We start from the raw sequence: 11356 nt of genomic DNA, 5'->3' as shown, positions 1-11356 counted from the left end.
AAATGGATTTTTTTGTTATTTTAAAGTAACATTACGAGAGGCAGCATAATATAGTGAATAGACTAACCCTGGGTATTAGAAAGACCTGTGTTCAATTTCTTCTTTTGACACATACTTGCTGTGTGACTGTACAAGTCATCTAACTTCTCTGAGCCTTAGGAACTCTCTAAAATTATAATTTGCTGTTCTGCATTGAAAGAGAGAGTTTCCTTAGATTTCTCAGCAGTAATATAGGTGTGCATTTTTTTAAAAAGTAGCCTTAGAGATAGTGATGTCTTAAAGTGTACATTTATTTATCTTAGTGGAATTTTGGTTGCATTATTATTACATTAAACAAAGAGAATCCCCCAGTTAATTAATACTGATGCTGAAATGCTAAGAAGCAGTGTATTTGTACAGTTCTTTGCTGATTAATTTTAAACCATTTTAATTGAGAATATTTTGAAGTTTTCAAGTTACAATATCTGGAAAGTTGCTACTTTTTGTTGCATATATCTATACTTATTTATGTTTGTGTCCTGAAAACATATATGTATTCAATAGTATTTTAAAATGTTTGCTTATGAGGCCCTCAAACTCCAAACATCTCCTAGGTCATAAAAGAATGAAGTGTTTTTATTCTGTTCTATTTTTAACTCCTACAAAAATACATATTCAAATTAAGAATGAAGAGTAAAACATAAATTAGTTTCTTGTTAGCTTCTTTTATCAGTAGCTTTTTTTTTTCCTACCAGTTTTTTTTTCTGGAGTTTAAACACAATAAAATACATGACTGCGCATGCATGCAGATAATGCATAAAACATTTAGACAGTTCTGATAATTCAGACAAGAAATAGGTGACTGGGGAGAAATTTTTTACTCATAAATAACTGCCTACCTTTTTACACCCACTTATTCACATGGAAAGTTTATGTTATACAAAGTAGGGTAGAAGGAATCTTAGGACAGTTAAGAGAAATATAACTGAAAGTGGGTTTGGAACTCCTACTTTTCAGTTAGAAAAATATTTTATGAATTAGTTGCTTTTCTCCTTCATTTAAATAAACTCATTGCTTCTTTGGCTAAACTGTTCAATGTAGGGCTTTTGTTTTCTTTTGTTTTTACTAGTATTTGAGATGATGCAACTTTTATTAGGCTTGCCACAGTCTTTATTTCTGTTTTCCTGTGTTGGTCAGACATTGTGAAGAATAATGCTCTAAAAATCAGCCAAGAAATGTAATGTAAAACAGTTTTTTAAGTTCAGAATTTGAAAATTATGTTATCCAATTAACTTTTCCTTGGATACTGATTTCTTCTATTTTTATAATTTCAGAATCCCATTGATAAGCAAAGCCTGAGAAGTAACCCTAGACCTGGAAAGGTAAAGATAATTGTTTTCTGTAGGTCCACATGAATGGAGAGAGGAAGGAGAGGTATTCTTTGGGGAGAGGAAAAAAGCACTTTTAAATTGTATTTTAAATGACTTAGAATAGAAAGTTTTTATTTTGCCATAGGTTTGTATCAACACTAGTTAATTGTTTTTTGTGTATTTAGAAACAATTTTTAGCACATATTTTATTTTTTTTCTGAAATTCAAATGCATTCTTTAAATTAGTCATTATATGTTTTCAGATGGTCATCTATGACCTTCATGGAAGCAAATATAAACAAGAGATTTACAATAACATTCTTGATGCTACATCCTGGACCTTTCCAAATGGAGCATTCATCAGAGTTGTAAGAGGATGGTAAGCAATCCTCATCTGAATTTTTTAAAGCGTATTTTCTGAAGTTGTGTACATTTTTCCTTACATCTGTTTTCTATCTGTACAGGCATATCGCCTTTCTCGTAGTTTCTTTGATAAAAGAAAACATTTTAATTAGGCTTTTATGGTGTGGTGAATATTCTTTTCCTTTCTTTTTGGCACAAAAGGTAAGCTAATTCAGCTACCTTGATAAAGCCATACTGCCATGTATATATAAGAACTTACATGCATGTAGTTGTTCTTTAAGGTTTACACATTCCTTTACATGCATTATCTCATTTGATCCTGAGAACAACTTGTGAGATGGTGCTGTTATTTCTCCCATTTTACAGATTACGAACTTGTTATTTATAGAAGTGAGGTGACCTATCCATGCTTGCACTGCTAGGTGATGTTGGAATCCAGGTCTTCTTGACTCTTCAGTCACATTCATATGCCAATCCAATGTGTCAGTCAGTAGAGTATCATAACCAATTCTTCTAGTTATGTTTTCATGGTATTATTTCATTAACCAAGTAAAATTCTAACAAATCACCTTGGCCATTTCAACACACACTTGAAAATGCCTGCAAAAGTAATGAGATGTTCAGAAATGGGGAGGCCAAATGGTGAAAAAATTGCTTAATTTAGTTTGTGTAGCTCAAATGTCCCTTGATGATTAAGCTTTGTGAAATAGAAAGGTAATAGAAAACCTCATTTTTTTTCTTTTTTTTTGGTCAGTTATTACTGTGGAATGAATATTTTCACACGAATTTACCAAATTTAGTAGAAACCTGGAATGTCATGGAAAATGTTTAGTCTGTCCTATTAGTATTGATAATGTTGCACTTTAATGATGTACCTGCCTTGTCACTGAAAAAAAAATTTACAATTTATCATTGGCTTTATCTTGTGTAATACATATCAGCTGTTAAAGTTGGGTTGTGGTTTTGTGTGCCCTCAAAATGAATATGTGTGTATGTATATGTTTGTGTGTGTATGTATATGTTTGTGTGTGTAAATATACATATGCTCGGATACATGTTTATGTCACAGACTTTGGAAGAAAATATTTTCCTTTCCAAATTCCCTGTGTTTTTGTTCTTAGAACAGTCTCATTGGGTAAAGATTTTAAAATATAGCCTTGTTAGAAGCAGGGTTTTATACTTGTCGCAGATAAAGGTAAACCCTATAAACATTTAAAGAAATCAGACGTGCTATGACTTATAATAATATCCTTATGTGTCTATCTAATATCTTAAATATCTTAAAACAAATTTTAAATATCTTAAAATAATTTATCTGATTTTTGTTGCTATTACTTTAGCTGGATTTTATATGAAAAACCACATTTCCAAGGTCATAAATGTGTTTTAGAAGAAGGAGAAAAAGTGCTCAATCGAGACTGGATTTTTTGGAGTAAAAAGCACCAAACAAGAAACTTTGTGATTGGCTCTATCAGGAGAGTATTAAAGGTATCAAAAGTACTTTTGTTTTTTTTATCTTCAGTATTTTTTGGAGGGGGTCTAGTTATAGCATAGTTGCATTTTTAAAAAATGTTAATACCTGATGCTAATGGTGCTAATCTAATTGTTAGCTTAGTTTTTTTCCTTTAGTCATTTGTGCTTGAAGGATGTGGCTTTTGATGTTGCATTTTTAAATGTATTGTAAATTATTCAGAGAAAAGAAAAAATAAGAATTTCTTTTTGTTATCTATTTGGAAAACACTAAAAATTACCAGTAGTATGCTTCAGTGGGTGAGCATTATCATGTCTCTGCAATAGAATTATTTGTAGGGGTTTTTCATGATTTGATTTTCTTTGTCTTTTATATGAAAGGAAAGTGATATTTAGGGACATTGAGACAAATCTGAGCTTTTCTTTAAAAAAAATAAACAAAAAAAATAAACATGTCTAAATGGCATGACTAGAAGAAAAAAAACAACATATGATAACTGAAATGCAGTTAATCAGATAGGAAAAAAGGGAAAACAAAATGCAAAAGATGAAAAATTATATCCCATATATATATGTATATGTGTGTATGTATATGTATATACGTACGCACATATACATACATGTGTTTATGTATACATACAAACCTTCAGATTTATCACATACATTTTTTTGTCCCACCTCATTATCGTAGAATGGTCCAAAAATACTGTTAGAATGGTCCAAAAATACTGTTATCAGTTATTTAGGGAGAAGATATAGGAATGTCCCAAAACCTCACAGCCACGTCATATTACTTTTGAGGTAGACAGATATATCCTTTGAAGCAGTTACAATGAGTTCAATATTTCTTGACTGGCATTCCCATGATACCCATTCTTACTCTAGTTTTTTCATCTTGCATGTTTTTTTCCCTTTTTTTTCTCTCTGACTATCTGCATTTCACTTATTTTTTTTCCTTCTAGTCATAGTCTTTTCTTCTTAATACTTAATACCTTCAAAATTGAACTTTCACTTTGTAGGTTAGGCTTTGTTTCCCAAAAAAGTCAGTCAGTACTAAAGGCAAAGCATTTTGCTGAGCACTTGAGATACAAAGAAAAAAAAAGACAGCTCCTCATCAAGGAGTTCATAGGCTAATGGTGGGCAACATGCAAACAATTGTTTACAAACAAGCTATATATGGGATAAAGTGGAGATAATCAAAGGGAAGGCAGTAGAATTAAGTGGGGATGTACTGGAAGTGGGATTTTAGGTGGGAATTGAAAGAACCCAGGAACACAGGAGACGATAATGAGGAAGAAATTTCCAGACATGAAAGACAGCCATTGAAAATACCTGGAGTGAGAAGATGGAGTGTCACTGCGCAAGGAACATTAAGGAGCCAGTTGTCAACCAATCACAGAGTATTTGAGAGAAGTAAGGTTTAAGAAGACTGGAAGTGGGCCAGTATGAAGGAATTTGAGTGCCAAGGATTTCATATTTGATCCTGGAGGTCAGTGGGGTCAAACTTAAATAGACAAATGGTTCATTAATTTGTATGTAAGGATTTCTGCAAGCTGTATGTTGACTCAGTTTTGAAATATTATCTGTTTGTTATATTTTTATTATTTGTTAAATATTTACCAGTTACATTTAATCAGATTTGGGCTTAACTGGGGAGTGTTGTTGACTGTGTGTTTTGATACCTCTGCTGGTAGGGAACCCCTAGAATTATTTAGGGAAAAGGTGAGATGGTCAAACCTGTCCTTTTAAAATATCACTGATAACTAAATAGAGCATGGGGTGGAGTGGTGAGAGACTTGTGGCTAGGACAACAGCAGGCTGTTGTAATAGTCCAAGTTTGAGGTGATGAAGGTCAACACCAAAGTGATGACATTTGTGTCAGAGGAGAGAAGGGTGGGGGGAGGAAGTGTATAGGAAGTGTTACAAAGATGGAAAAGACAGGACTTGACAATTTATTGCATATGTGGGATGACAGAGTGAGGAATCAAGAATGACTTCTAGTTTGTGAGGTGGATGGGAGAATGGTGGTACCTTCAGCAGTAATAGGGAAATTAGAAAGAGGGGGGAAATAATGAGATCAGTTATGGACATGTTGGATTTATGATGTCTATTGGATATCTACTTTGAAATTTCTAGTAGGAAGTTGGAGCAGAGAGGTTAGGAATAGATAAGTAGATTTGAGAATCATCAGCATAGAGATGATAATTGAATCTACAGGAGAAGTATAAGAGTGACAAAATGCATTATCCTGGCACTATTTAGCAGTGTCTCCAATTCTGGTTTTGTAAAAAAAAAAAAAAAAATGATTGTAGAGAGTAATTTCAAGATAGCTCCTATGCATAATTTTATCAACATCTTGGATTAAAGGCATAAAAGGCATGCTGGTCAGAATTGCATATGACATAGATATGGGAGTAATATCTAGTATGTCATTTGAGTCAGGATCCAAAGTTTATTAACTAAAACAATGGACCAGATCTAAATAAGATGAACTGTATTAGAGATAAAGGTAAAAGTTCTTTGTTGTTGTTTAGTTGTTTCAGTTGTGTCTGACTCTTTGTGACTCCGTTTGGGGTTTTCTTGGCAAAGATACTCGAGTGGTTTGCCATTTCCTTCTCGAGTTCATTTTACAGACAAGGAAACTGAGGCAAGGGTTAAGTGACTTGCCCAGGGTTGTATAGCTAGTATGTGTCTGAGGCCAGATTTTAACTCAGGAAGACTGAATCTTCTTGACTCCCAGACCAGCACTCTATCCACTGAGCCACCCCGCTACCCTGTAAAATTCTACATTTGTGTAAAAAAAAAAAAAATCAAGTACAGGATAAGAAGTGGCATGGCTAGATAACAGTTTGAAAAAGATCTGGAGATTTTTTTTTAAAGGCAATTAGGGTTCAGTGACTTGCCCAGGGTCACACAGCTAGTAAGTGTTATGTGTTTGATCTGAGGCTGTATTTGAATTCAGGTCCTCCTGACTTCAGGGCTGGTGCTCTATCCACTGTGCCACCTAGCTGCCCCTGGAGATTTTAATGACCTGTAAATTCATTATCGGTTATCAGTAAATTCAATATCAGTTAACCAAAAATAGCAAATTCTATTCTAGACTTTATTTAGTGGTATAACACCATGGGAACATAGATTTAGAGTTGAAAGAGATTGACTTCCACTTCTTCATTTACAGATAAGGAGGAAATTAATTGACTTTCCCAGGGTCACACTACTTGTCTTTCTGGCCCCAAATCCAGTACTCCATCTACCATCCTGCATCCCAAATGAAGGAGGTGATAGCCTCCAGAAGACAGAACTTGCATTCTGTGTTAATCAAACTTCATTTGGGATATTGTGTTAAATTTTGGGTACCACACTTTAGTAACTAAATTAATGATTTGGATTATAGCCGGAAGGGGACAGACAAACAGTTTAAGAAGAGAACTGGAGATCATGACATATGAGGATAATTTGAAAGAACTGGGCATGTTAGGTAAATAAAAGAAGACTTGGAGGACATGATAATTGTCTTCAGGTGTTTATTTGAAGGACTTTTATGTGGGAGGCAGAATTAGACTTGTTCTACTTGTCCCCAGAGGCCAATACAGTTAATAGAAGTTGCAAAGCAAAAGATTGAGGTTTGATGTAAGGAAAACTTACGAACAATTAGGACTATCAGAATGTGGCCTACATTTGTAAGGGAATGTGGGATTCCTCCTCATTAGCCTTCTAGTAGACTATCTGACCACTTGTGGACAGTGTTGTAGAGATACCTCTAGGTCAGTTTTGGGTTGACCTGTAAAGATTCAAAGACCCTGAAATCTTTTGATTTAGTACCAAAGTGGTCTTGTTTCACAGGATTCAGTCCTCAGGCTGCTTTTATTTTTATGTTGAATTAGCACTATCTACATTGTTATAGTAAAAAAAGAAAAAAAGTTCTATTGGTCACAAGGCAATTGTAGAAGGAGAGTGTAAGGATGCATCAGCATAAGTTCACCACCACTGCTGAAAAAATACAAAGGTCCTATCCATGGTGGATTAATGTCATTAGACTTAGCACCACCTTTCGCAGTTGTTGTGAGGATCAAATGAGATAATATTTGTAAAATCACTTAACATAGTGCCTGGAATGTAGTAGGCACTATGTAAATACTCATTCCCTTCCCCTAATAGTATTAGTAGAAACCTTAAAAAGGGGGGAGGAAAGCTTCCTCTCCATTACCCACTCTCTATAAATAGAACCACATAATGATTATAAAGCAAAGTAAGCCTTTTCTCATTTAGCAGTAAAGTGAGATAAAAGATCAATAAATTAAGCTTTTAGAAAAAGTGGCTAAGGACAAATTTGATGTGAACGATTAACTATTTTTATGGGTTCTATTCATTTTAATCCTGACAACCCCTCACTGTTTTTGCATTATGCTGTTTTGCTTTATGCAGTTCAGATGAGCTCCCCCTCCAAAAAGAAAATGAACAAACACTATTTGAATAGTGTAATACAAAGGAATCTTAGTTACCATACCACAGACCTCTGGGGAGATATTAAAGTAGCTGTGTTTTCAATAATATTACTAGCTCTCTATTGTGATATGAATAACTAACAAAAGAAACTTATGTAGCAATAGGTAGAGATATAGGATATTTTTGTTTCTTGTATGAATTGAATTAGATTAGAGCCTTCCACCAAGGGAAGGAAATACTCAACTCTTTATAATTTACACAATACCTTTGTAGGTTGAGTATTGTTAATATATTGTAATTTAACAACAGCTTTTAGGAGGGAAAAATGGAAATTTAACTTTGATAAGAACAAAAATCTCCAGATCTTCATTTAGAGATAAGGAGGAAATTAATTGACTCTCTACACAGGATCATAGGATCGTAGATTTTTAGCTGGAAGGGGCATTAGAGACCATTGAGAAACTATCTTCTAGAGATTATGATTTAAAAAAAAAATAAAACATTTGGGAGAAACATGAGAAAGTTCAGGGAACTGTAGTCTCTGAAGCGAAACTCAAAACTTTTTGTTGAGGTAACCCCATAAAAACTTATTACTTACTTCTCCTTAAATGTCCTTATAAAACTTACTGTTGTCAGCTGTTTTTGAAACTTCATAGGTCAGAATTATGCTGCTGAATGATTAGTAATATAATCATTTAGACTATATTTATTAAATAAATTCTCCATTTCTAGTTCTATGCTAGTCATTTTATGTAATACCAAAAAGTTTGACATAGTCAGTGTAGCCTCAAGTATATTATATTCTAATTGGTTGGACAAGACTAACGCAAAGGAAATAAAACAAAATAATATGTAATGAAATGCTATATGGTATGGGACAAAATAAAAGTGCTATAAACGATCAAAGAAATGAGAAAGATCACTGAGGGCTGGGAAAGTCTTGGAGGGGTGTTATGTACATATATGCATATATATGTGGGTGTGTGTATGTGTGTGTAAAATGAACAAATGTTTGGAGGTAGAAATGAATAATTTTTTGGTTTTAGGCTCCCTTTCTACTCCATAAAAAATTTTTGAGAAGCCTCCATAAGAGCTTTTGTTTGTGTGGGTTTTATCTTATTGACATTTACTGTATTAGAAATGAAAACATCTTAGTATTATTATGAAGGTGGGTTTGATCTCATGGACCTCTTGAAAGGTTCTCAGACCATACTTTGAGACCCTTGGAATATGGTATGTTGAGGGAACCAAAAGGAGCCCAACAAATTGGAGGAAAATTGGAAAGTAAGTCTGGATGGTTAGCTTGAAACCAAATTGCACGGAGGGCCTTGGTAGCTTAGCAAAGGAATTTATATTTCAACATGATAGATAGTAAGAAGCTGTTAGCAGGACTTTTTGAGCAGAGAAGTGCCAATATGGAAACTATCCTATGAAGTTTAAATTTGTAGTGGTATGTAAGATGCATTTGAGTGGGAAAAAGCCAAGGGCATAAGCTTCTCCAGGAAGCTAAGCATGAGATACTGACAATAGTGATAGTATGGGTGGAAAGAGAGCAGAAGTGTTTTGAAGACAGAAACAAAAAAAAAATACTGAATGCTAGAGCATATAAAAGAGAGTAAAATAACTGGGGAATAAAAATGTGATCATTTTTGGGGAACAAAATCATATGAATTTTGAATAGAGGACAAAATAACACTTTCTAAAAAAGTCTTCCATTTATTATTTAAGAATGAAAAAATAATTCAGCTAAATCAAGGTACTGCCCCAAATCCATAGTCCCTACCAAATAAAGTAATATATATTGAAACAAATTTGCTTTTCTCTCACCCATAATTAATACATTTTGGAGCATTCTGAATATAAATATTCTAACATAGAATTGCCTCCATGAGGTTAGTTTTAATTACTGTTTGTCTTATACTACTACTGCTTAGGAAAACCAGCCCACCTAAAGTTAGTTGGCATTCCAATAATTCAGTGACTGAATATTCCTGAATTTCACCAAAATTTATATTGAATAAGCTCCAATTTGTAACATAGCTATTCTGAATATGTGATACAAGATGGCTAATGATATGGAAAAGATATGTATATATGTATATATATATACACATATATAGTTACTATGCTTCTATGGTTTGGTGGTATACTGAGTAACTCTAGATAACTTTCATAAATCAATTATCTTTTTTTCAGGACTGCAGTGTTCCAGAAATAGAACTTTGCCCACAGTCAGATGCAGCATGTTGTCCTGTCTATTTACAAAGATCAGTTGCCAACTTAGAAGAACTTAATTTCCCAAGATCAGTGTCATTTGCTGTGAAGGCAGGAGTGTAAGTATTCATGTGCCTTCATAATGGTAACTTTGGGAATAAGAGAGAGATAAAAATCCAACTTTAAGTCAGCAAGAAGTTACACAGACTTGTCTGCGATATAGCCAATTTTTTCTATCCACTTACCTGGCTAGTTGGGTGAGTCTATTTCAACAGGTAAACTTAGCCTTTTGGTGACTTTGTTCACTGTCTTGGTGTTTATCACCCATAATTATAGAAATACAACTTATAGGACATAGTCTTTTTTTAAATGTATTTATTTATTTTTAGTTTTCAACATATACTTCCATAAGATTTTACATTCCAGATTTTCTACCCATCCCTCCCCCCCACACATCCCAAGACAGTGTGCAATTTGATATAAGCTCTACATATGCTTACATATTGAACTTATTTTCACATTAGTCATGTTGTAAAGAAGAATTAGAACCAATGGGAGGAACCATGAGAAAGAAGAAACAAAAAAAAAAGAGAGAGAGAGAAAGAGCAAGTAATATGCTTTGATCTGCATTCAGGCTCCATAGTTCTTTTTCTGGATGTGAATAGCATTTTCCATCATGACTCTTTTGGAGTAGGACATAGTCTATTAAAGAGAAGTGGTGGTAATAGCAGTAGTAGTAGTAGTAGTAGTAGTAAACTACTTACCTTTATATAGCATTTTTATATAGCATTTTACAATTCGCAAAGTATATTCTTCACAATACAATTTTTTAAAAAAATCTTCCTTTTACTAATAAGGAAATTGAGGCTTGAAGAGATGAAATGTTTGTTTGTAGCCACATAGCTATATACTAGAAGTTTTCCCAATAAGTACAGGAGTAAAGCAATGAATGCACTCTTTCCTCACTGCTATTTGAAATAGAAATGTTAACAAATTAACAAGACAACAGATCAGGGAAGGATGTATAGTTTTCCTAGACGTTAAATTTAAGTGTATTGGAAGCTAGTGAAAATTGACCTGAAAATAGTTTCAGTGACATTCAGTAATAGTTTGTCATCTTGGAAGGAAGTCTCCAGGGAGATGCCTTTAGGGATTTTTCCTTTATCTACTGCTGTTTATTAATGATTCAGATAAAGGCATTTGTCAAATTCATAGATTACATAAGATACAAAGCAGGAAAGGATAGCTAATACAGTGCAGTTCAGAAAATTAGGCTGAATCTGAACAGCTGAAATTTAAGAAGGATAAATATAAAGTTAAGCCTGCATTTTTAAAAAATCACTTTCAAAAGTACAAAGTGATGAAGGTGTAGACAGGCAAGAACCCTAATTCATTTGGAAAGATATTGGGATTTTAATGGACTTTAGGCCCAGAATGATTTAAAAGTGAGATATGGAAGCCCAGAAAAGGGGTGGAGAGAGAGGGAGGAGGGAAACAAGTATCTGTTTTCAAAT

At 33.7% G+C, this 11356-nt stretch overlaps 1 protein-coding gene across 1 annotated transcript in view; it reads left to right on the top strand.

The window, feature by feature from the left end:
* CRYBG3 (crystallin beta-gamma domain containing 3) overlaps positions 1-11356 on the top strand; it is a 154710-nt gene that overhangs the window by 79150 nt on the left and 64204 nt on the right. The window contains exons 5-8 of the mRNA XM_027835352.1: positions 1314-1361; positions 1613-1728; positions 3053-3200; positions 9825-9961. Coding sequence (XP_027691153.1) covers positions 1314-1361; positions 1613-1728; positions 3053-3200; positions 9825-9961 — 449 coding nt within the window. The remainder of the gene's footprint in view (positions 1-1313; positions 1362-1612; positions 1729-3052; positions 3201-9824; positions 9962-11356) is intronic.

This window comes from Vombatus ursinus, unplaced genomic scaffold (genome assembly GCF_900497805.2).
Source record: "Vombatus ursinus unplaced genomic scaffold, bare-nosed wombat genome assembly UNPS02014814.1, whole genome shotgun sequence".
Classification (NCBI taxonomy): Eukaryota; Metazoa; Chordata; class Mammalia; order Diprotodontia; family Vombatidae; genus Vombatus; species Vombatus ursinus.
Note: the sequence above shows the minus strand (reverse complement) of the source record. Positions and strands in the feature narration are given on the sequence as shown.